Source organism: Oncorhynchus nerka, linkage group LG20, assembly GCF_034236695.1.
Source record: "Oncorhynchus nerka isolate Pitt River linkage group LG20, Oner_Uvic_2.0, whole genome shotgun sequence".
Classification (NCBI taxonomy): domain Eukaryota; kingdom Metazoa; phylum Chordata; class Actinopteri; order Salmoniformes; family Salmonidae; genus Oncorhynchus; species Oncorhynchus nerka.
This window is the reverse complement of record NC_088415.1, coordinates 97,171,258-97,197,971: the sequence shown is the minus strand read 5'-3', so window position 1 is coordinate 97,197,971 and position 26,714 is coordinate 97,171,258. Positions and strand designations below refer to the sequence as shown.

Here is a 26,714-nt window from a genome sequence, read left to right as displayed (position 1 = left end):
CTACTGATGAGAAGACTGGTTTGGTCTGGTTAATTACCAGCACAGCTACTGATGAGAAGACTGGTTTGGTCTGGTTAATTACCAGCACAGGCTACTGATGAGAAGACTGGTTTGGTCTGGTTAATTACCAGCACAGGCTACTGATGAGAAGACTGGTTTGGTCTGGTTAATTACCAGCACAGGCTACTGATGAGAAGACTGGTTTGGTCTGGTTAATTACCAGCACAGGCTACTGATGAGAAGACTGGTTTGGTCTGGTTAATTACCAGCACAGGCTACTGATGAGAAGACTGGTTTGGTCTGGTTAATTACCAGCACAGGCTACTGATGAGAAGACTGGTTTGGTCTGGTTAATTACCAGCACAGGCTACTGATGAAGACTGGTTTGGTCTGGTTAATTACCAGCACAGTTGATGAGAAGACTGGTTTGGTCTGGTTAATTACCAGCACAGGCTACTGATGAGAAGACTGGTTTGGTCTGGTTAATTACCAGCACAGGCTACTGATGAGAAGACTGGTTTGGTCTGGTTAATTACCAGCACAGCTACTGATGAAGACTGGTTTGGTCTGGTTAATTACCAGCACAGGCTACTGATGAGAAGACTGGTTTGGTCTGGTTAATTACCAGCACAGGCTACTGATGAGAAGACTGGTTTGGTCTGGTTAATTACCAGCACAGGCTACTGATGAGAAGACTGGTTTGGTCTGGTTAATTACCAGCACAGGCTACTGATGAGAAGACTGGTTTGGTCTGGTTAATTACCAGCACAGGCTACTGATGAGAAGACTGGTTTGGTCTGGTTAATTACCAGCACAGGCTACTGATGAGAAGACTGGTTTGGTCTGGTTAATTACCAGCACAGGCTACTGATGAGAAGACTGGTTTGGTCTGGTTAATTACCAGCACAGGCTACTGATGAGAAGACTGGTTTGGTCTGTTAATTACCAGCACAGGCTACTGATGAGAAGACTGGTTTGGTCTGGTTAATTACCAGCACAGGCTACTGATGGAAGACTGGTTTGGTCTGGTTAATTACCAGCACAGGCTACTGATGAAGACTGGTTTGGTCTAGAATTACCAGCACAGGCTACTGGAGAAGACTGGTTTGGTCTGCATTAATTACCAGCACAGGCTACTGATGAGAAGACTGGTTTGGTCTGGTTAATTACCAGCACAGGCTACTGATGAGAAGACTGGTTTGGTCTGGTTAATTACCAGCACAGGCTACTGATGAGAAGACTGGTTTGGTCTGGTTAATTACCAGCACAGGCTACTGATGAGAAGACTGGTTTGGTCTGCATTATTAGCAGCACAGGCTTCTGATGGGAAGAATCTGACTTGTTCTGGTTTATTATCAGCACAGGCTTGTTATGAGACGACTCTGGTATGTTCTGGTTCAATAGCAGCACAGGCTATTGATGAGAAGACATTGGTTTGTTCTGGTTTATTAGCACCACAGGCTACTGATGAGAAGACTCTCAATTGTTCTGGTTAATTAGCAGCACAGGTTACTGATGAGAAGACCATGGTTTGTTCAGGTTAATTAGCAGCACAGGCTACTGATGAGAAGACCATGGTTTGTTCTGGTTTATAAGCAGCACAGGCTGTTGATAGGATTTCCCTGAGTTGTTCTGGTTAATTAGCAACACAGGCTACTGATGAGAAGACTGGGTTGTTCTGGTTTATTAGCAGCACAGGCTACTGATGGGAAGACCATGGTTTGTTCAGGTTTATTACCAGCACAGGCTACTGATGGGAAGACCATGGTTTGCTACAGTTTATTAGCAGCACAGGCTACTGATGAGAAGACCATGGTTTGCTACAGTTTATTAGCAGCACAGGCTACTGATGAGAAGACCATGGTTTGCTACAGTTTATTAGCAGCACAGGCTACTGATGAGAAGACCATGGTTTGCTACAGTTTATTAGCAGCACAGGCTACTGATGAGAAGACCATGGTTTGCTACAGTTTATTAGCAGCACAGGCTACTGATGAGAAGACCATGGTTTGCTACAGTTTATTAGCAGCATTGGCTACTGATTAGAAGACCATGGTTTGCTACAGTTTATTAGCAGCACAGGCTACTGATGAGAAGACCATGGTTTGCTACAGTTTATTAGCAGCATTGGCTACTGATTAGAAGACCATGGTTTGCTACAGTTTATTAGCAGCATTGGCTACTGATTAGAAGACCATGGTTTGCTACAGTTTATTAGCAGCATTGGCTACTGATTAGAAGACCATGGTTTGTTGTGGTTTTTTGTTGCAGCATAATGCTCTCTCTCCAGCCTGGCAGACTGTTGATGTTTTGAAACAACAGTTTATATGTACTTTCACTCCAGTCAGTCACACCACACCCATTCTAGTGTACAATTGGCAACTGGATTGATTCTTTGAATTACAGGAATTCTTTACTCTTCATTTTCCCCCCACAATCACATGTTCACATGCACACACTCACATACAAACTGTACATAATCAATCCCTCCTGAACTGTTCATAGTCTCTCCCTCTCTCTCTATATATCTCTCTCTCTCTATTTCTCTCTCTCTCTATCTCTCACTCCCTTTTCTCTCTCTCTCTCTCTCTTTCCCGTCTCTCTTTCTCTCTCTATCTATCTTTTGCTCTCTTTCTATCTCTTTCTTTCTTTCTTTCTTTCTTTCTTTCTTTCTTTCTCTCGCCTGTTTCTCTCTCCTTCTCTTCTTACTCTCTTTCTATCTCCCCTCTCTCTCTCATGTCTCTCTCTCCTTATATCTCTCTCCCCGTCCTTCTCTCTCTTTCTCTCTCTCTCTTTCTGTCTCTTACTCTCTACCTCTCTCCCCTGTCTCTCTCTCCACTGTCTCTCTCTCCCCTGTCTCTCTCTCCCCTATCTATCTCTCCCTATATCTCTCTCCACTGTCTATCTCTCCCCTATCTATCTCTCCCTATATCTCTCTCCACTGTCTCTCTCTCCCTATCTATCTCTCCCTATATCTCTCTCCACTGTCTCTCTCTCCCTATATCTCTCTCCCCTGTCTCTCTCTCCCTATGTCTCTCTCCCTGTCTCTCTCATCAGCTGCCGTGCTCCATTATGAGTTCCACTCCTCTGCATGAGCAAGAGGCCCAGGTCCTTCAGCAAGGTGGCGGTCAGGGTGGGGAGGTGGTACCCTCAGGCAGTGTAGCCTCCCGCCCCCCTCAGCCCCACTCAGACCCCCAGGCCTCCAGACGTGTCTGCTTCTATAAGAGTGGAGACCCCCAGTTCGGAGGCCACCGGATGGTCATCAATGCCAGGACCTTCAAGACCTTCGATGCACTCCTGGATGCCCTGTCTAAGAAGGTGATTAGATGATTGATTATAGATTGATTGATTGATTTGATTTATATTAGATATAATGTATCATCTGTTGTTTACAGAAAATGACATTGCATCTGACATGATTTGGAACTCCAACCCCTCCCCTTCCTGTGTCTTGTGCCCCCGTGTAGTCAACACATATAACACATTCCCATGTCCCCATGTCCAAGGTCCCCCTGCCGTTCGGGGTCCGCACCATCACCACCCCCCGTGGCTCCCACCCTGTCCGGGGTCTGGAAGAGCTGCAGAATGGGGGCTCCTATGTCTGCTCGGACCAGCGGAAGGTGAAGCCCCTCAACCTGGACATGGCTAACCGCCGCCAGCCACCCTGGAACACCACCACCCGGCCCGTCAGCGGGGGTCGGAGGGCGCAGCGAGGGAGTCGTGGTGTCCCCGGGGACATCAACCGGCCGGCAGACAGCAGGATCAGGACCCCTAAAAGGCTGATAGTATTTAAGAATAGAGACCCCAGTGTGAGGAGGACTGTAGTTCTGCAGAGAAGAACGGCTCCAACCTATGATGCTCTACTGGACTACCTGTCAGTCATCATGCAGTTCCCTGTACTGAAGCTGTACACACCAGACGGCAGCAGGGTAGGTCATCATGTAGTTCCCTGTACTGTACACACCAGACGGCAGCAGGGTAGGTCATCATGTAGTTCCCTGTACTGTACTCACCAGACAGCAGCAGGGTAGGTCATCATGGCAGCAGGGTAGGTCATCATGTAGTTCCCTGTACTGAAGCTGTACTCACCAGACAGCAGCAGGGTAGGTCATCATGTAGTTCCCTGTACTGAAGCTGTACTCACCAGACGGCAGCAGGGTAGGTCATCATGTAGTTCCCTGTACTGAAGCTGTACTGAAGGGTAGGTCTCTCACCAAACAGCAGCAGGGTAGGTCATCATGGCAGTTCCCTGTACTGTACACACCAGACAGCAGCAGGGTAGGTCATCATGGCAGCAGGGTAGGTCATCATGTAGTTCCCTGTACTGAAGCTGTACACACCAGACGGCAGCAGGGTAGGTCATCATGTAGTTCCCTGTACTGTACACACCAGACGGCAGCAGGGTAGGTCATCATGTAGTTCCCTGTACTGTACTCACCAGACAGCAGCAGGGTAGGTCATCATGGCAGCAGGGTAGGTCATCATGTAGTTCCTGTACTGAAGCTGTACTCACCAGACAGCAGCAGGGTAGGTCATCATGTAGTTCCCTGTACTGAAGACAGCAGCAGGGTACATCATGTAGTTCCAGACTGTACTCACCAGACAGCAGGGTAGGTCATCATGTAGTTCCCTGTACTGTGTACTCACCAGACAGCAGGGTAGGTCATCATGTAGTTCCCTGTACTGTGCAGGGTTCCCTGCTGTACTGTACACACCAGACAGCAGCAGGGTAGGTCATGTAGTTCCCTGTACTGTACTCACCAGACATGGCAGCAGGGTAGGTCATCATGTAGTTCCCTGTACTGAAGCTGTACTCACCAGACAGCAGCAGGGTAGGTCATCATGTAGTTCCCTGTACTGACACAGCTGCAGGGTACTCACCAGACGGCAGCAGGGTAGGTCATCATGTAGTTCCCTGTACTGAAGCTGTACTCACCAGACAGCAGCAGGGTAGGTCATCATGTAGTTCCCTGTACTGTACACACCAGACAGCAGCAGGGTAGGTCATCATGTAGTTCCCTGTACTGTACTCACCAGACAGCAGCAGGGTAGGTCATCATGTAGTTCCCTGTACTGTACACACACTCACCAGACAGCAGCAGGGTAGGTCATCATGTAGTTCCCTGTACTGTACTGTACTCACCAGACGGCAGCAGGGTAGGTCATCATGTAGTTCCCTGTACTGTACTCACCAGACAGCAGCAGGGTAGGTCATCATGTAGTTCCCTGTACTGAAGCTGTACACACCAGATGGCAGCAGGGTAGGTCATCATGGCAGCAGGGTAGGTCATCATGTAGTTCCCTGTACTGAAGCTGTACACACCAGATGGCAGCAGGGTAGGTCATCATGGCAGCAGGGTAGGTCATCATGTAGTTCCCTGTACTGTACTCACCAGACAGCAGCAGGGTAGGTCATCATGTAGTTCCCTGTACTGAAGCTGTACACACCAGATGGCAGCAGGGTAGGTCATCATGTAGTTCCCTGTACTGAAGCAGTACACACCAGACAGCAGCAGGGTAGGTCATCATGTAGTTCAGCAGGGTAGGTCATCATGTAGTTCCCTGTACTGTACTCACCAGACGGCAGCAGGGTAGGTCATCATGTAGTTCCCTGTACTGTACTCACCAGACAGCAGCAGGGTAGGTCATCATGTAGTTCCCTGTACTGAAACTGTACTCACCAGACGGCAGCAGGGTAGGTCATCATGTAGTTCCCTGTACTGAAGCTGTACACACCAGACAGCAGCAGGGTAGGTCATCATGTAGTTCCCTGTACTGTACTCACCAGACAGCAGCAGGGTAGGTCATCATGTAGTTCCCTGTACTGTACACACCAGACGGCAGCAGGGTAGGTCATCATGTAGTTCCCTGTACTGAACACACCAGACGGCAGCAGGGTAGGTCATCATGTAGTTCCCTGTACTGTACACACCAGACAGCAGCAGGGTAGGTCATCATGTAGTTCCCTGTACTGTACTCACCAGACAGCAGCAGGGTAGGTCATCATGTAGTTCCCTGTACTGAAGCTGTACTCACCAGACAGAAGCAGGGTAGGTCATCATGTAGTTCCCTGTACTGTACAGACAGGGTAGGTCAGCAGGGTAGGTCATCATGTAGTTCCCTGTACTGTACACACCAGACAGCAGCAGGGTAGGTCATCATGTAGTTCCCTGTACTGAAGCTGTACACACCAGATGGCAGGGTAGGTCATCATGCAGAAAGGTAGGTCATCATGTAGTTCCCTGTACTGTAGCTGTACTCACAGACAGCAGCAGGGTAGGTCATCATGTAGTTCCCTGTACTGAAGCTGTACACACCAGACAGCAGCAGGGTAGGTCATCATGTAGTTCCCTGTACTGTACACACCAGACAGCAGCAGGGTAGGTCATCATGGCAGCAGGGTAGGTCATCATGTAGTTCCCTGTACTGTACACACCAGACAGCAGCAGGGTAGGTCATCATGTAGTTCCCTGTACTGTACTCACCAGACAGCAGCAGGGTAGGTCATCATGTAGTTCCCTGTACTGAAGCTGTACACACCAGATGGCAGCAGGGTAGGTCATCATGGCAGCAGGGTAGGTCATCATGTAGTTCCCTGTACTGAAGCTGTACACACCAGATGGCAGCAGGGTAGGTCATCATGGCAGAAAGGGTAGGTCATCATGTAGTTCCCTGTACTGTACTCACCAGACAGCAGCAGGGTAGGTCATCATGTAGTTCCCTGTACTGAAGCTGTACACACCAGATGGCAGCAGGGTAGGTCATCATGTAGTTCCCTGTACTGTACAGCACCAGACGGCAGCAGGGTAGGTCATCATGTAGTTCCCTGTACTGAAGCTGTACTCACCAGACGGCAGCAGGGTAGGTCATCATGTAGTTCCCTGTACTGTACTCACCAGACAGCAGCAGGGTAGGTCATCATGTAGTTCCCTGTACTGAAACTGTCATCAGACAGCAGCAGGGTAGGTCATCATGTAGTTCCCTGTACTGAAGCTGTACTCACCAGACAGCAGCAGGGTAGGTCATCATGTAGTTCCCTGTACTGAAGCTGTACACACAGACAGCAGCAGGGTAGGTCATCATGTAGTTCCCTGTACTGAACCAGACAGCAGCAGGGTAGGTCATCATGTAGTTCCTGTACCCTGTACTGAACTGACTGTACTCACCAGACGGCAGCAGGGTAGGTCATCATGTAGTTCCCTGTACTGTACACTCACCAGACAGCAGGGGTAGGTCATCATGTAGTTCCCTGTACTGTACTCACCAGACAGCAGCAGGGTAGGTCATCATGTAGTTCCCTGTACTGAAGCTGTACTCACCAGACAGCAGCAGGGTAGGTCATCATGTAGTTCCCTGTACTGTACACACCAGATGGCAGCAGGGTAGGTCATGTAGTTCCCTGTACTGTACTCACCAGACAGCAGGGTAGGTCATCATGTAGTTCCCTGTACTGTACACACCAGACAGCAGCAGGGTAGGTCATCATGTAGTTCCCTGTACTGTACACACCAGACAGCAGCAGGATAGGTTCTCATGTAGTTCCCTGTACTGTACACACCAGATGGCAGCAGGGTAGGTCATTATGGCAGCAGGGTAGGTCATCATGTAGTTCCCTGTACTGAAGCTGTACTCACCAGACGGCAGCAGGGTAGGTCATCATGTAGTTCCCTGTACTGAACTGTACACCAGACAGCAGCAGGGTAGGTCATCATGTAGTTCCCTGTACTGTACTCACCAGACAGCAGCAGGGTAGGTCATCATGTAGTTCCCTGTACTGTACACACCAGACAGCAGCAGGGTAGGTCATCATGTAGTTCCCTGTACTGTACTCACCAGACAGCAGCAGGGTAGGTCATCATGTAGTTCCCTGTACTGAACACACCAGACAGCAGCAGGGTAGGTCATCATGTAGTTCCCTGTACTGAAGCTGTACTCACCAGACAGCAGCAGGGTAGGTCATCATGTAGTTCCCTGTACTGAAGCTGTACTCACCAGACAGCAGCAGGGTAGGTCATCATGTAGTTCCCTGTACTGTACACACCAGACAGCAGCAGGGTAGGTCATCATGTAGTTCCCTGTACTGTACTCACCAGACGGCAGCAGGGTAGGTCATCATGTAGTTCCCTGTACTGAAGCTGTACTCACCAGACGGCAGCAGGGTAGGTCATCATGTAGTTCCCTGTACTGTACTCACCAGACGGCAGCAGGGTAGGTCATCATGTAGTTCCCTGTACTGTACTCACCAGACAGCAGCAGGGTAGGTCATCATGTAGTTCCCTGTACTGAAGCTGTACACACCAGACGGCAGCAGGGTAGGTCATCATGGCAGCAGGGTAGGTCATCATGTAGTTCCCTGTACTGAAGCTGTACACACCAGACAGCAGCAGGGTAGGTCATCATGTAGTTCCCTGTACTGTACACACCAGACAGCAGCAGGGTAGGTCATCATGTAGTTCCCTGTACTGTACACACCAGACAGCAGCAGATGGCAGCAGGGTAGGTCATCATGTAGTTCCCTGTAGACAGACAGCAGCAGGGTAGGTCATCATGTAGTTCCCTGTACTGTAAGCTGTACCAGACAGCAGCAGGGTAGGTCATCATGTAGTTCCCTGTACTGAAGCTGTACTCACCAGACAGCAGCAGGGTAGGTCATCATGTAGTTCCCTGTACTGAAGCTGTACTCACCAGACAGCAGCAGGGTAGGTCATCATGTAGTTCCCTGTACTGAAGCTACTCACCAGACAGCAGCAGGGTAGGTCATCATGTAGTTCCCTGTACTGAAGCTGTACACACCAGACAGCAGCAGGGTAGGTCATCATGTAGTTCCTGTACTGTACTCAGGGTAGGGTCATCATGTAGTTCCCTGTACTGAAGCTGTACACACCAGACAGCAGCAGGGTAGGTCATCATGTAGTTCCCTGTACTGTACACACCAGACAGCAGCAGGTAGGTCATCATGTAGTTCCCTGTACTGAAGCTGTACACACCAGACAGCAGCAGGGTAGGTCATCATGTAGTTCCCTGTACTGTACACACCAGACAGCAGCAGGGTAGGTCATCATGTAGTTCCCTGTACTGAAGCTGTACACACCAGACAGCAGGGTAGGTCATCATGTAGTTCCCTGTACTGTACTCACCAGACAGCAGCAGCAGGGTAGGTCATCATGTCATCATGTTCCCTGTAAGCTGTACTCACCAGACAGCAGCAGGGTAGGTCATCATGTAGTTCCCTGTACTGAAGCTGTACACAGACCAGACATGTAGTTCCCTGTAGCACCAGACAGGCAGGGTAGGTCATCATGTAGTTCCCTGTACTGAAGCTACTCACCAGACAGCAGCAGGGTAGGTCATCATGTTCCTGTACTTCCCTGTACTGTACTCACCACCAGACAGCAGCAGGGTAGGTCATCATGTAGTTCCCTGTACTGAAGCTGTACTCACCAGACGGCAGCAGGGTAGGTCATCATGTAGTTCCCTGTACTGTACTCACCAGACGGCAGCAGGGTAGGTCATCATGTAGTTCCCTGTACTGTACTCACCAGACAGCAGCAGGGTAGGTCATCATGTAGTTCCCTGTACTGACACCAGACGGCAGCTGGGTACATCACCAGACCCTGTACTGGCAGCAGGGTAGGTCATCATGGCAGCAGGGTAGGTCATCATGTAGTTCCTGTGTACTCACCAGACAGCAGCAGGGTACTGTACTGTACACACCAGACAGCAGCAGGGTAGGTCATCATGTAGTTCCCTGTACTGTACACACCAGATGGCAGCAGGGTAGGTCATCATGTAGGTAGGTCATCATGTAGTTCCCTGTACTGAAGCTGTACCAGACAGCAGCAGGGTAGGTCATCATGTAGTTCCCTGTACTGTACACACCAGACAGCAGCAGGGTAGGTCATCATGTAGTTCCCTGTACTGTACTCACCAGACAGCAGCAGGGTAGGTCATCATGTAGTTCCCTGTACTGAAGCTGTACTCACCAGACAGCAGCAGGGTAGGTCATCATGTAGTTCCCTGTACTGTACACACCAGATGGCAGCAGGGTAGGTCATCATGGCAGCAGGGTAGGTCATCATGTAGTTCCCTGTACTGAAGCTGTACACCAGACAGCAGCAGGGTAGGTCATCATGTAGTTCCCTGTACTGTACTCTCACCAGACAGCAGCAGGGTAGGTCATCATGTAGTTCCCTGTACTGACTGTACACCAGACAGCAGCAGGGTAGGTCATCATGTAGTTCCCTGTACTGTAGTTCACACCAGACAGCAGCAGGGTAGGTCATCATGTAGTTCCCTGTACTGACAGACAGCAGCAGTACACACCAGACAGCAGCAGGGTAGGTCATCATGTAGTTCCCTGTACTGTACACACCAGATGGCAGCAGGGTAGGTCATCATGTAGTTCCCTGTACTGTACTCACCAGATGGCAGCAGGGTAGGTCATCATGTAGTTCCCTGTACTGAAGCTGTACACACCAGACAGCAGCAGGGTAGGTCATCATGTAGTTCCCTGTACTGAAGCTGTACTCACCAGACAGCAGCAGGGTAGGTCATCATGTAGTTCCCTGTACTGAAGCTGTACACACCAGACGGCAGCAGGGTAGGTCATCATGTAGTTCCCTGTACTGTACACCAGACAGCAGCAGGGTAGGTCATCATGTAGTTCCCTGTACTGTACTCACCAGACAGCAGCAGGGTAGGTCATCATGTAGTTCCCTGTACTGTACAGACTGTACACACCAGACAGCAGCAGGGTAGGTCATCATGTAGTTCCCTGTACTGAAGCTGTACTCACCAGACAGCAGCAGGGTAGGTCATCATGTAGTTCCCTGTACTGTACACACCAGACAGCAGCAGGGTAGGTCATCATGTAGTTCCCTGTACTGTACTCACCAGACAGCAGCAGGGTAGGTCATCATGTAGTTCCCTGTACTGTACACACCAGATGGCAGCAGGGTAGGTCATTCATGGCAGCAGGGTAGGTCATCATGTAGTTCCCTGTACTGGACAGCTGTACTCACCAGACACACCAGACAGCAGCAGGGTAGGTCATCATGTAGTTCCCTGTACTGTATGAACAGCAGCAGGGTGTCATCATGTAGTTCCCTGTACTGTACACCAGACGGCAGCAGGGTAGGTCATCATGTAGTTCCCTGTACTGTACACACCAGACAGCAGCAGGGTAGGTCAGGGTAGGTCATCATCATGTCATGTTCCCTGTACTGAAGCTGTACTCACCAGACGGCAGCAGGGTAGGTCATCATGTAGTTCCCTGTACTGAAGCTGTACTCACCAGACAGCAGGGTAGGTCATCATGCAGTTCCCTGTACTGTACACACCAGACAGCAGCAGGGTAGGTCATCATGGCAGCAGGGTAGGTCATCATGTAGTTCCCTGTACTGAAGCTGTACACACCAGATGGCAGCAGGGTAGGTCATCATGGCAGCAGGGTAGGTCATCATGTAGTTCCCTGTACTGAAGCTGTACACACCAGATGGCAGCAGGGTAGGTCATCATGGCAGAAAGGGTAGGTCATCATGTAGTTCCCTGTACTGTACTCACCAGACAGCAGCAGGGTAGGTCATCATGTAGTTCCCTGTACTGAAGCTGTACACACCAGATGGCAGCAGGGTAGGTCATCATGTAGTTCCCTGTACTGTACACACCAGACAGCAGCAGGGTAGGTCATCATGGCAGCAGGGTAGGTCATCATGTAGTTCCCTGTACTGTACTCACCAGACGGCAGCAGGGTAGGTCATCATGTAGTTCCCTGTACTGTACTCACCAGACAGCAGCAGGGTAGGTCATCATGTAGTTCCCTGTACTGAAGCTGTACTCACCAGACGGCAGCAGGGTAGGTCATCATGTAGTTCCCTGTACTGAAACTGTACTCACCAGACAGCAGCAGGGTAGGTCATCATGTAGTTCCCTGTACTGTACTCACCAGACAGCAGCAGGGTAGGTCATCATGTAGTTCCCTGTACTGTACTGACAGCAGGGTAGGTCATCATGTAGTTCCCTGTACTGAACACACCAGACGGCAGCAGGGTAGGTCATCATGTAGTTCCCTGTACTGTACACACCAGACAGCAGCAGGGTAGGTCATCATGTAGTTCCCTGTACTGTACTCACCAGACAGCAGCAGGGTAGGTCATCATGTAGTTCCCTGTACTGAAGCTGTACTCACCAGACAGCAGCAGGGTAGGTCATCATGTAGTTCCCTGTACTGAAGCTGTACTCACCAGACAGCAGCAGGGTAGGTCATCATGTAGTTCCCTGTACTGTACTCACCAGACGGCAGCAGGGTAGGTCATCATGTAGTTCCCTGTACTGAAGCTGTACTCACCAGACAGAAGCAGGGTAGGTCATCATGTAGTTCCCTGTACTGTACACACCAGATGGCAGCAGGGTAGGTCATCATGGCAGCAGGGTAGGTCATCATGTAGTTCCCTGTACTGTACACACCAGACAGCAGCAGGGTAGGTCATCATGTAGTTCCCTGTACTGTACTCACCAGACAGCAGCAGGGTAGGTTCTCATGTAGTTCCCTGTACTGTACACACCAGATGGCAGCAGGGTAGGTCATTATGGCAGCAGGGTAGGTCATCATGTAGTTCCCTGTACTGAAGCTGTACTCACCAGACGGCAGCAGGGTAGGTCATCATGTAGTTCCCTGTACTGAAACTGTACTCACCAGACAGCAGCAGGGTAGGTCATCATGTAGTTCCCTGTACTGTACTCACCAGACAGCAGCAGGGTAGGTCATCATGTAGTTCCCTGTACTGTACACACCAGACGGCAGCAGGGTAGGTCATCATGTAGTTCCCTGTACTGTACTCACCAGACGGCAGCAGGGTAGGTCATCATGTAGTTCCCTGTACTGTACACACCAGACAGCAGCAGGGTAGGTCATCATGTAGTTCCCTGTACTGTACTCACCAGACAGCAGCAGGGTAGGTCATCATGTAGTTCCCTGTACTGAAGCTGTACTCACCAGACAGCAGCAGGGTAGGTCATCATGTAGTTCCCTGTACTGTACACACCAGACTGTACATCACCAGACAGCAGCAGGGTAGGTCATCATGTAGTTCCCTGTACTGTACTCACCAGACAGCAGCAGGGTAGGTCATCATGTAGTTCCCTGTACTGTACAGGGTAGGTCATCATGTAGTTCAGACAGACGGCAGCAGGGTAGGTCATCATGTAGTTCCCTGTACTGTACTCACCAGACAGCAGCAGGGTAGGTCATCATGTAGTTCCCTGTACTGAAGCTGTACACACCAGACGGCAGCAGGGTAGGTCATCATGGCAGCAGGGTAGGTCATCATGTAGTTCCCTGTACTGAAGCTGTACACACCAGACAGCAGCAGGGTAGGTCATCATGTAGTTCCCTGTACTGTACACACCAGATGGCAGCAGGGTAGGTCATCATGTAGTTCCCTGTACTGACATCAGATGGCAGCAGGGTAGGTCATCATGTAGTTCCCTGTACTGTACTCACCAGACAGCAGCAGGGTAGGTCATCATGTAGTTCCCTGTACTGTACACACCAGACAGCAGCAGGGTAGGTCATCATGTAGTTCCCTGTACTGAAGCTGTACTCACCAGACAGCAGCAGGGTAGGTCATCATGTAGTTCCCTGTACTGTGTACTCACCAGACAGCAGGGTAGGTCATCATGTAGTTCCCTGTAGTACAGACAGCAGCAGGGTAGGTCATCATGGTTCCCTGTACTGTACTCACCAGACAGCAGCAGGTAGGTCATCATGTAGTTCCCTGTACTGAAGCTGTACACACCAGACAGCAGCAGGGTAGGTCATCATGTAGTTCCCTGTACTGTACACACCAGACAGCAGCAGGGTAGGTCATCATGTAGTTCCCTGTACTGAAGCTGTACACACCAGACAGCAGCAGGGTAGGTCATCATGTAGTTCCCTGTACTGTACACACCAGACAGCAGCAGGGTAGGTCATCATGTAGTTCCCTGTACTGAAGCTGTACACACCAGACAGCAGCAGGGTAGGTCATCATGTAGTTCCCTGCAGCAGGGTAGGTCATCATGTAGTTCTGTACACACCAGATGGCAGCAGGGTAGGTCATCATGTAGTTCCCTGTACTGTACTCACCAGATGGCAGCAGGGTAGGTCATCATGTAGTTCCCTGTACTGTACACACCAGACAGCAGCAGGGTAGGTCATCATGTAGTTCCCTGTACTGAAGCTGTACTCACCAGACGGCAGCAGGGTAGGTCATCATGTAGTTCCCTGTACTGAAGCTGTACTCACCAGACAGCAGCAGGGTAGGTCATCATGTAGTTCCCTGTACTGTACTCACCAGACAGCAGCAGGGTAGGTCATCATGTAGTTCCCTGTAATGTACACACCAGACGGCAGCAGGGTAGGTCATCATGTAGTTCCCTGTACTGAAGCTGTACTCACCAGACAGCAGCAGGGTAGGTCATCATGTAGTTCCCTGTACTGTACTCACCAGACAGCAGCAGGGTAGGTCATCATGTAGTTCCCTGTACTGTACACACCAGACAGCAGCAGGGTAGGTCATCATGTAGTTCCCTGTACTGTACACACCAGACAGCAGCAGGGTAGGTCATCATGTAGTTCCCTGTACTGTACACACCAGATGGCAGCAGGGTAGGTCATCATGGCAGCAGGGTAGGTCATCATGTAGTTCCCTGTACTGAAGCTGTACTCACCAGACAGCAGCAGGGTAGGTCATCATGTAGTTCCCTGTACTGTACACACCAGACAGCAGCAGGGTAGGTCATCATGTAGTTCCCTGTACTGAAGCTGTACACACCAGACAGCAGCAGGGTAGGTCATCATGTAGTTCCCTGTACTGTACACACCAGACAGCAGCAGGGTAGGTCATCATGTAGTTCCCTGTACTGAAGCTGTACACACCAGACAGCAGCAGGGTAGGTCATCATGTAGTTCCCTGTACTGTACTCACCAGACAGCAGCAGGGTAGGTCATCATGTAGTTCCCTGTACTGTACTCACCAGACAGCAGCAGGGTAGGTCATCATGTAGTTCCCTGTACACACCAGACAGCAGCAGGGTAGGTCACTGTACTCACCAGACAGCAGCAGGGTAGGTCATCATGTAGTTCCCTGTACTGAAGCTGTACTCACCAGACAGCAGCAGGGTAGGTCATCATGTAGTTCCCTGTACTGAAGCTGTACTCACCAGACAGCAGCAGGGTAGGTCATCATGTAGTTCCCTGTACTGTACACACCAGACAGCAGCAGGGTAGGTCATCATGTAGTTCCCTGTACTGAAGCTGTACTCACCAGACAGCAGCAGGGTAGGTCATCATGTAGTTCCCTGTACTGAAGCTGTACTCACCAGACAGCAGCAGGGTAGGTCATCATGTAGTTCCCTGTACTGTACAGCAGGGTAGGTCCATGTAGTTCCCTGTACTGTACACACCAGACAGCAGCAGGGTAGGTCATCATGTAGTTGTACTGTACTCACCAGACGGCAGCAGGGTGACAGTACTGTACACACCAGACAGCAGCAGGGTAGGTCATCATGTAGTTCCCTGTACTGTACACACCAGATGGCAGCAGGGTAGGTCATCATGGCAGCAGGGTAGGTCATCATGTAGTTCCCTGTACTGGAGCTGTACTCACCAGACGGCAGCAGGGTAGGTCATCATGTAGTTCCCTGTAATGAAGCTGTACTCACCAGACAGCAGCAGGGTAGGTCATCATGTAGTTCCCTGTACTGTACACACCAGATGGCAGCAGGGTAGGTCATCATGGCAGCAGGGTAGGTCATCATGTAGTTCCCTGTACTGAAGCTGTACTCACCAGACAGCAGCAGGGTAGGTCATCATGTAGTTCCCTGTACTGTACTCACCAGACAGCAGCAGGGTAGGTCATCATGTAGTTCCCTGTACTGAAGCTGTACTCACCAGACAGCAGCAGGGTAGGTCATCATGTAGTTCCCTGTACTGTACACACCAGACAGCAGCAGGGTAGGTCATCATGTAGTTCCCTGTACTGTACACACCAGACAGCAGCAGGGTAGGTCATCATGTAGTTCCCTGTACTGAAGCTGTACTCACCAGACAGCAGCAGGGTAGGTCATCATGTAGTTCCCTGTACTGTACACACCAGATGGCAGCAGGGTAGGTCATCATGTAGTTCCCTGTACTGTAGGTCATCATGTAGTTCCCTGTACTGAAGCTGTACACACCAGACAGCAGCAGGGTAGGTCATCATGTAGTTCCCTGTACTGTACACACCAGACAGCAGCAGGGTAGGTCATCATGTAGTTCCCTGTACTGAAGCTGTACTCACCAGACAGCAGCAGGGTAGGTCATCATGTAGTTCCCTGTACTGAAGCTGTACTCACCAGACAGCAGCAGGGTAGGTCATCATGTAGTTCCCTGTACTGAAGCTGTACTCACCAGACGGCAGCAGGGTAGGTCATCATGTAGTTCCCTGTACTGAAGCTGTACTCACCAGACAGCAGCAGGGTAGGTCATCATGTAGTTCCCTGTACTGTACACACCAGACAGCAGCAGGGTAGGTCATCATGTAGTTCCCTGTACTGTACTGTACTCACCAGACAGCAGCAGGGTAGGTCATCATGTAGTTCCCTGTACTGTACACACCAGATGGCAGCAGGGTAGGTCATCATGGCAGCAGGGTAGGTCATCATGTAGTTCCCTGTACTGAAGCTGTACACACCAGACAGCAGCAGGGTAGGTCATCATGTAGTTCCCTGTACTGTACACACCAGACAGCAGCAGGGTAGGTCATCATGTAGTTCCCTGTACTGAAGCTGTACTCACCAGACGGCAGCAGGGTAGGTCATCATGTAGTTCCCTGTACTGAAGCTGTACTCACCAGACAGCAGCAGGGTAGGTCATCATGTAGTTCCCTGTACTGTACACACCAGACAGCAGCAGGGTAGGTCATCATGTAGTTCCCTGTACTGAAGCTGTACTCACCAGACAGCAGCAGGGTAGGTCATCATGTAGTTCCCTGTACTGAAGCTGTACTCACCAGACAGCAGCAGGGTAGGTCATCATGTAGTTCCCTGTACTGTACACACCAGACAGCAGCAGGGTAGGTCATCATGTAGTTCCCTGTACTGTACACACCAGACAGCAGCAGGGTAGGTCATCATGTAGTTCCCTGTACTGTACACACCAGATGGCAGCAGGGTAGGTCTTCATGGCAGCAGGGTAGGTCATCATGTAGTTCCCTGTACTGACAGCTGTCACATGTAGTTCCCTGTACCAGACGGCAGCAGGGTAGGTCATCATGTAGTTCCCTGTAATGTAGGTCATGTGTAGTTCCTGTACTGTACACAGATGGCAGAGGTCATCATGCAGGGTAGGTCATCATGTAGTTCCCTGTACTGTACTCACCAGACAGCAGCAGGGTAGGTCATCATGTAGTTCCCTGTACTGAAGCTGTACTCACCAGACGGCAGCAGGGTAGGTCATCATGTAGTTCCCTGTACTGAAGCTGTACTCACCAGACAGCAGCAGGGTAGGTCATCATGTAGTTCCCTGTACTGTACACACCAGACAGCAGCAGGGTAGGTCATCATGTAGTTCCCTGTACTGACACAGCTGTACACCAGACAGCAGCAGGGTAGGTCATCATGTAGTTCCCTGTACTGTACACACCAGACAGCAGCAGGGTAGGTCATCATGTAGTTCCCTGTACTGAAGCTGTACACACCAGACAGCAGCAGGGTAGGTCATCATGTAGTTCCCTGTACTGAAGCTGTACACACCAGACAGCAGCAGGGTAGGTCATCATGCAGTTCCCTGTACTGAAGATGTACACACCAGACAGCAGCAGGGTAGGTCATCATGGCAGCAGGGTAGGTCATCATGCAGTTCCCTGTACTGTACTCACCAGACAGCAGCAGGGTAGGTCATCATGTAGTTCCCTGTACTGTACACACCAGATGGCAGCAGGGTAGGTCATCATGTAGTTCCCTGTACTGTCACAGACAGCAGCAGGGTAGGTCATCATGTAGTTCCCTGTACTGTACACACCAGACAGCAGCAGGGTACACACCAGACAGCAGCAGGGTAGGTCATCATGTAGTTCCCTGTACTGTACTCACCAGACAGCAGCAGGGTAGGTCATCATGTAGTTCCCTGTACTGAAGCTGTACTCACCAGACAGCAGCAGGGTAGGTCATCATGTAGTTCCCTGTACTGTACACACCAGACAGCAGCAGGGTAGGTCATCATGTAGTTCCCTGTACTGTACACACCAGACAGCAGCAGGGTAGGTCATCATGTAGTTCCCTGTACTGTACACACCAGACAGCAGCAGGGTAGGTCATCATGTAGTTCCCTGTACTGTACTGTACTCACCAGACAGCAGCAGGGTAGGTCTTCATGTAGTTCCCTGTACTGTACTCACCAGACGGCAGCAGGGTAGGTCATCATGTAGTTCCCTGTACTGTACTCACCAGACAGCAGCAGGGTAGGTCATCATGTAGTTCCCTGTACTGTACTCACCAGACAGCAGCAGGGTAGGTCATCATGTAGTTCCCTGTACTGAAGCTGTACTCACCAGACAGCAGCAGGGTAGGTCATCATGTAGTTCCCTGTACTGTACTCACCAGACAGCAGCAGGGTAGGTCATCATGTAGTTCCCTGTACTGTACTCACCAGACAGCAGCAGGGTAGGTCATCATGTAGTTCCCTGTACTGTACTGTACACACCAGACAGCAGCAGGGTAGGTCATCATGTAGTTCCCTGTACTGTACACACCAGATGGCAGCAGGGTAGGTCATCATGGCAGCAGGGTAGGTCATCATGTAGTTCCCTGTACTGAAGCTGTACTCACCAGACGGCAGCAGGGTAGGTCATCATGTAGTTCCCTGTACTGAAACTGTACTCACCAGACAGCAGCAGGGTAGGTCATCATGTAGTTCCCTGTACTGTACTCACCAGACAGCAGCAGGGTAGGTCATCATGTAGTTCCCTGTACTGTACTCACCAGACAGCAGCAGGGTAGGTCATCATGTAGTTCCCTGTACTGTACTCACCAGACAGCAGGGTAGGTCAGTAGTTCCCTGTATGTACTCACCAGACACAGCAGGGTAGGTCATCATGTAGTTCCCTGTACTGAAGCTGTACTCACCAGACAGCAGCAGGGTAGGTCATCATGTAGTTCCCTGTACTGTACACACCAGACAGCAGCAGGGTAGGTCTTCATGTAGTTCCCTGTACTGTACTCACCAGACGGCAGCAGGGTAGGTCATCATGTAGTTCCCTGTACTGAAGCTGTACTCACCAGACGGCAGCAGGGTAGGTCATCATGTAGTTCCCTGTACTGTACACACCAGACGGCAGCAGGGTAGGTCATCATGTAGTTCCCTGTACTGTACTCACCAGACAGCAGCAGGGTAGGTCATCATGTAGTTCCCTGTACTGAAGCTGTACAGACAGCAGCAGGGTAGGTCATCATGTAGTTCCCTGTCTGTACATGGCAGCAGGGTAGGTCATCATGTAGTTCCCTGTACTGAAGCTGTACACACCAGACAGCAGCAGGGTAGGTCATCATGTAGTTCCCTGTACTGTACACACCAGATGGCAGCAGGGTAGGTCATCATGTAGTTCCCTGTACTGTACTCACCAGATGGCAGCAGGGTAGGTCATCATGTAGTTCCCTGTACTGTACACACCAGACAGCAGCAGGGTAGGTCATCATGTAGTTCCCTGTACTGAAGCTGTACACACCAGACAGCAGCAGGGTAGGTCATCATGTAGTTCCCTGTACTGTACTCACCAGACAGCAGCAGGGTAGGTCATCATGTAGTTCCCTGTACTGTACACACCAGACAGCAGCAGGGTAGGTCATCATGTAGTTCCCTGTACTGAAGCTGTACTCACCAGACAGCAGCAGGGTAGGTCATCATGTAGTTCCCTGTACTGTACACACCAGATGGCAGCAGGGTAGGTCATCATGGCAGCAGGGTAGGTCATCATGTAGTTCCCTGTACTGAAGCTGTACACACCAGACAGCAGCAGGGTAGGTCATCATGTAGTTCCCTGTACTGTACACACCAGACAGCAGCAGGGTAGGTCATCATGTAGTTCCCTGTACTGAAGCTGTACTCACCAGACGGCAGCAGGGTAGGTCATCATGTAGTTCCCAGACAGCAGCAGGGTAGGTACATGAGTTCCCTGTACTGTACACACCAGACAGCAGCAGGGTAGGTCATCATGTAGTTCCCTGTACTGTATACACCAGACAGCAGCAGGGTAGGTCATCATGTAGTTCCCTGTACTGTACACACCAGACAGCAGCAGGGTAGGTCATCATGTAGTTCCCTGTACTGTACACACCAGATGGCAGCAGGGTAGGTCATCATGGCAGCAGGGTAGGTCATCATGTAGTTCCCTGTACTGTACACACCAGACAGCTGGTCATCATGTAGTTCCCTGTACCAGACCAGCAGCAGGGTAGGTCATCATGTAGTTCCCTGTACTGAAGCTGTACACACCAGACGGCAGCAGGGTAGGTCATCATGTAGTTCCCTGTACTGTACTCACCAGACAGCAGCAGGGTAGGTCATCATGTAGTTCCCTGTACTGTACTCACCAGACAGCAGCAGGGTAGGTCATCATGTAGTTCCCTGTACTGAAGCTGTACTCACCAGACAGCAGCAGGGTAGGTCATCATGTAGTTCCCTGTAATGAATGGCACTCACCAGACAGCAGCAGGGTAGGTCATCATGTAGTTCCCTGTACTGTACACACCAGACAGCAGCAGGGTAGGTCATCATGTAGTTCCCTGTACTGAAGCTGTACTCACCAGACAGCAGCAGGGTAGGTCATCATGTAGTTCCCTGTACTGTACACACCAGACAGCAGCAGGGTAGGTCATCATGTAGTTCCCTGTACTGACAGCAGTACATCACCAGACAGCAGCAGGGTAGGTCATCATGTAGTTCCCTGTACTGAAGCTGTACACACCAGACGGCAGCAGGGTAGGTCATCATGTAGTTCCCTGTACTGTACACACCAGACAGCAGCAGGGTAGGTCATCATGTAGTTCCCTGTACTGTACTCACCAGACAGCAGCAGGGTAGGTCATCATGTAGTTCCCTGTATGTAGATTAGGTCATCATGTAGTTCTGTACACACCAGATGGCAGCAGGGTAGGTCATCATGGCAGAGGGTCATCAGTTCCTGTACAAGCTGTACTCACCAGACAGCAGCAGGGTAGGTCATCATGTAGTTCCCTGTACTGTACACACCAGACAGCAGCAGGGTAGGTCATCATGTAGTTCCCTGTACTGAAGCTGTCATCATGTAGTTCCAGACAGCAGCAGGGTAGGTCATCATGTAGTTCCCTGTACTGAAGCTGTACACACCAGACAGCAGCAGGGTAGGTCATCATGTAGTTCCCTGTACTGTACTCACCAGACAGCAGCAGGGTAGGTCATCATGTAGTTCCCTGTACTGAAGCTGTACACCAGACAGCAGCAGGGTAGGTCATCATGTAGTTCCCTGTACTGAAGCTGTACTCACCAGACAGCAGCAGGGTAGGTCATCATGTAGTTCCCTGTACTGTACACACCAGACAGCAGCAGGGTAGGTCATCATGTAGTTCCCTGTACTGTACTCACCAGACAGCAGCAGGGTAGGTCATCATGTAGTTCCCTGTACTGAACACACCAGACAGCAGCAGGGTAGGTCATCATGTAGTTCCCTGTACTGAAGCTGTACTCACCAGACAGCAGCAGGGTAGGTCATCATGTAGTTCCCTGTACTGAAGCTGTACTCACCAGACAGCAGCAGGGTAGGTCATCATGTAGTTCCCTGTACTGAAGCTGTACTCACCAGACAGCAGCAGGGTAGGTCATCATGTAGTTCCCTGTACTGAAGCTGTACTCACCAGACGGCAGCAGGGTAGGTCATCATGTAGTTCCCTGTACTGTACACACCAGATGGCAGACACCAGAGGGTGGTCATCATGGTTCCCTGTACTGTCATCACCAGACAGGCAGCAGGGTAGGTCATCATGTAGTTCCCTGTACTGAAGCTGTACACACCAGATGGTAGCAGGGTAGGTCATCATGGCAGCAGGGCAGGGTAGGTCATCATGTAGTTCCCTGTACTGAAGCTGTACTCACCAGATGGCAGCAGGGTAGGTCATCATGTAGTTCCCTGTACTGAAGCTGCATCATGTAGTTCCCTGACTGTACACACCAGACAGCAGGGTAGGTCATCATGTAGTTCCCTGTACTGTACACACCAGACAGCAGCAGGGTAGGTCATCATGTAGTTCCCTGTACTGTACACACCAGACAGCAGCAGGGTAGGTCATCATGTAGTTCCCAGACAGCAGCAGGGTCACTGAAGCTGTACTGTGTACACCAGACGGCAGCAGGGTAGGTCATCATGTAGTTCCCTGTACTGAAGCTGTACACACCAGACAGCAGCAGGGTAGGTCATCATGTAGTTCCCTGTACTGAAGCTGTACTCACCAGACGGCAGCAGGGTAGGTCATCATGTAGTTCCCTGTACTGTACTCACCAGACAGCAGCAGGGTAGGTCATCATGTAGTTCCCTGTACTGTACTCACCAGATGGCAGCAGGGTAGGTCATCATGTAGTTCCCTGGTAGGTCATCCAGACAGCAGCAGGGTAGGTCATCATGTAGTTCCCTGTACTGTACACACCAGATGGCAGCAGGGTAGGTCATCATGTAGTTCCCTGTACTGAAGCTGTACTCACCAGACACCAGCAGGGTAGGTCATCATGTAGTTCCCTGTACTGAAGCTGTACACACCAGACGGCAGCAGGGTAGGTCATCATGTAGTTCCCTGTACTGAAGCTGTACACACCAGACAGCAGCAGGGTAGGTCATCATGTAGTTCCCTGTACTGTACACACCAGACAGCAGCAGGGTAGGTCATCATGTAGTTCCCTGTACTGAAGCTGTACACACCAGACAGCAGCAGGGTAGGTCATCATGTAGTTCCCTGTACTGAAGCTGTACTCACCAGATGGCAGCAGGGTAGGTCATCATGTAGTTCCCTGTACTGTACACACCAGATGGCAGCAGGGTAGGTCATCATGGCAGCAGGGTAGGTCATCATGTAGTTCCCTGTACTGAAGCTGTACACACCAGATGGTAGCAGGGTAGGTCATCATGGCAGCAGGGTAGGTCATCATGTAGTTCCCTGTACTGAAGCTGTACTCACCAGACGGCAGCAGGGTAGGTCATCATGTAGTTCCCTGTACTGAAGCTGTACTCACCAGACGGCAGCAGGGTAGGTCATCATGTAGTTCCCTGTACTGAAGCTGTACACACCAGATGGCAGCAGGGTAGGTCATCATGTAGTTCCCTCTACTGAAGCTGTACTCACCAGACGGCAGCAGGGTAGGTCATCATGTAGTCCCCTGTACTGAAGCTGTACTCACCAGACACCAGCAGGGTAGGTCATCATGTAGTTCCCTGTACTGTACTCACCAGACAGCAGCAGGGTAGGTCATCATGTAGTTCCCTGTACTGTACACACCAGACGGCAGCAGGGTAGGTCATCATGTAGTCCCCTGTACTGAAGCTGTACTCACCAGACACCAGCAGGGTAGGTCATCATGTAGTTCCCTGTACTGTACTCACCAGACAGCAGCAGGGTAGGTCATCATGTAGTTCCCTGTACTGTACACACCAGACGGCAGCAGGGTAGGTCATCATGTAGTTCCCTGTACTGTACACACCAGACGGCAGCAGGGTAGGTCATCATGTAGTTCCCTGTACTGTACACACCAGACAGCAGCAGGGTAGGTCATCATGTAGTTCCCTGTACTGAAGCTGTACTCACCAGACGGCAGCAGGGTAGGTCATCATGTAGTTCCCTGTACTGAAGCTGTACACACCAGACAGCAGCAGGGTAGGTCATCATGTAGTTCCCTGTACTGAAGCTGTACTCACCAGACGGCAGCAGGGTAGGTCATCATGTAGTTCCCTGTACTGTACTCACCAGACGGCAGCAGGGTAGGTCATCATGTAGTTCCCTGTACTGTACTCACCAGATGGCAGCAGGGTAGGTCATCATGGCAGCAGGGTAGGTCATCATGGCAGCAGGGTAGGTCATCATGTAGTTCCCTGTACTGTACACACCAGATGGCAGCAGGGTAGGTCATCATGTAGTTCCCTGTACTGAAGCTGTACTCACCAGACACCAGCAGGGTAGGTCATCATGTAGTTCCCTGTACTGAAGCTGTACACACCAGACGGCAGCAGGGTAGGTCATCATGTAGTTCCCTGTACTGAAGCTGTACACACCAGACAGCAGCAGGGTAGGTCATCATGTAGTTCCCTGTACTGTACACACCAGACAGCAGCAGGGTAGGTCATCATGTAGTTCCCTGTACTGTACACACCAGACAGCAGCAGGGTAGGTCATCATGTAGTTCCCTGTACTGAACTGTACACCAGACAGCAGCAGGGTAGGTCATCATGCAGTTCCCTGTACTGAAGCTGTACTCACCAGACGGCAGCAGGGTAGGTCATCATGTAGTTCCCTGTACTGTACACACCAGACAGCAGCAGGGTAGGTCATCATGTAGTTCCCTGTACTGAAGCTGTACACACCAGACGGCAGCAGGGTAGGTCATCATGTAGTTCCCTGTACTGAAGCTGTACACACCAGACAGCAGCAGGGTAGGTCATCATGTAGTTCCCTGTACTGTACACACCAGACAGCAGCAGGGTAGGTCATCATGTAGTTCCCTGTACTGTACACACCAGACAGCAGCAGGGTAGGTCATCATGTAGTTCCCTGTACTGAAGCTGTACACACCAGACAGCAGCAGGGTAGGTCATCATGCAGTTCCCTGTACTGAAGCTGTACTCACCAGATGGCAGCAGGGTAGGTCATCATGTAGTTCCCTGTACAGAAGCTGGACACACCAGACAGCAGCAGGGTAGGTCATCATGCAGTTCCCTGTACTGAAGATGGCTGTACTCATGTATTCCAGACGACAGCAGCAGGGTAGGTCATCATGTAGTTCCCTGTACTGGAAGCTGTACAAGAGACAGCAGCAGGGTAGGTCATCATGTAGTTCCCTGTACTGAAGCTGTACTCACCAGACGGCAGCAGGGTAGGTCATCATGTAGTTCCCTGTACTGTATTCACCAGACGGCAGCAGGGTAGGTCATCATGTAGTTCCCTGTACTGTACTCACCAGATGGCAGCAGGGTAGGTCATCATGTTACTGCAGCAGGGTAGGTCATCATGTAGTTCACTGTAGAAGGTAGGTCATCATGTAGTTCCCTGTACTGTACACACCAGATGGCAGCAGGGTAGGTCATCATGTAGTTCCCTGTACTGAAGCTGGACACACCAGACAGCAGCAGGGTAGGTCATCATGCAGTTCCCTGTACTGAAGCTGTACTCACCAGACGGCAGCAGGGTAGGTCATCATGCAGTTCCCTGTACTGAAGCTGTACTCACCAGACGGCAGCAGGGTAGGTCATCATGGAAAAGGAGAACCTGATCTTGGATCTGTAATCATATTCTGAGACTCTTTGCGAATACGGGTATCTGTTTCAATGTTATTTACTTAGTTACTGACTAAAGAACAACATGTTAGTTAGTGACTAAAGAACAACATGTTAGTTACTGACTAAATAACAACATGTTAGTTACTGACTAAAGAACTAAAGAACAACATGTTAGTTACTGACTAAAGAACAACATGTTAGTTACTGACTAAAGAACAACATGTTAGTTACTGACTAAAGAACTAAAGAACAACATGTTAGTTACTGACTAAAGAACAACATGTTAGTTACTGACTAAAGAACAACATGTTAGTTACTGACTAAAGAACAACATGTTAGTTACTGACTAAAGAACAACATGTTAGTTACTGACTAAAGAACAACATGTTAGTTACTGACTAAAGAACAACATGTTAGTTACTGACTAAAGAACAACATGTTAGTTACTGACTAAAGAACAACATGTTAGTTACTGACTAAAGAATTAAAGAACAACATGTTAGTTACTGACTAAAGAACAACATGTTAGTTACTGACTAAAGAACAACATGTTAGTTACTGACTAAAGAACAACATGTTAGTTACTGACTAAAGAACAACATGTTAGTTACTGACTAAAGAACAACATGTTAGTTACTGACTAAAGAACAACATGTTAGTTACTGACTAAAGAACAACATGTTAGTTACTGACTAAAGAACAACATGTTAGTTACTGACTAAAGAACAACATGTTAGTTACTGACTAAAGAATTAAAGAACAACATGTTAGTTACTGACTAAAGAACAACATGTTAGTTACTGACTAAAGAACAACATGTTAGTTAGTGACTAAAGAACAACATGTTAGTTACTGACTAAAGAATTAAAGAACAACATGTTAGTTACTGACTAAAGAACAACATGTTAGTTACTGACTAAAGAACAACATGTTAGTTACTGACTAAAGAACAACATGTTAGTTACTGACTAAAGAACAACATGTTAGTTACTGACTAAAGAACAACATGTTAGTTACTGACTAAAGAACAACATGTTAGTTACTGACTAAAGAACAACATGTTAGTTAGTGACTAAAGAACAACATGTTAGTTACTGACTAAAGAACAACATGTTAGTTACTGACTAAAGAACAACATGTTAGTTACTGACTAAAGAACAACATGTTAGTTACTGACTAAAGAACAAC

The 26,714-nt window shown here is 49.8% G+C and overlaps 1 protein-coding gene across 1 annotated transcript in view; it reads left to right on the top strand.

The window, feature by feature from the left end:
• The first annotated feature begins 3,072 nt into the window (after positions 1-3,072).
• Positions 3,073-26,714, top strand: part of LOC115127656 (uncharacterized) — a 52,234-nt gene continuing 28,592 nt past the window's right edge. The window contains exons 1-2 of the mRNA XM_065006114.1: positions 3,073-3,318; positions 3,507-3,929. Of these exons, the coding sequence (XP_064862186.1) occupies positions 3,073-3,318; positions 3,507-3,929 (669 nt within the window). The remainder of the gene's footprint in view (positions 3,319-3,506; positions 3,930-26,714) is intronic.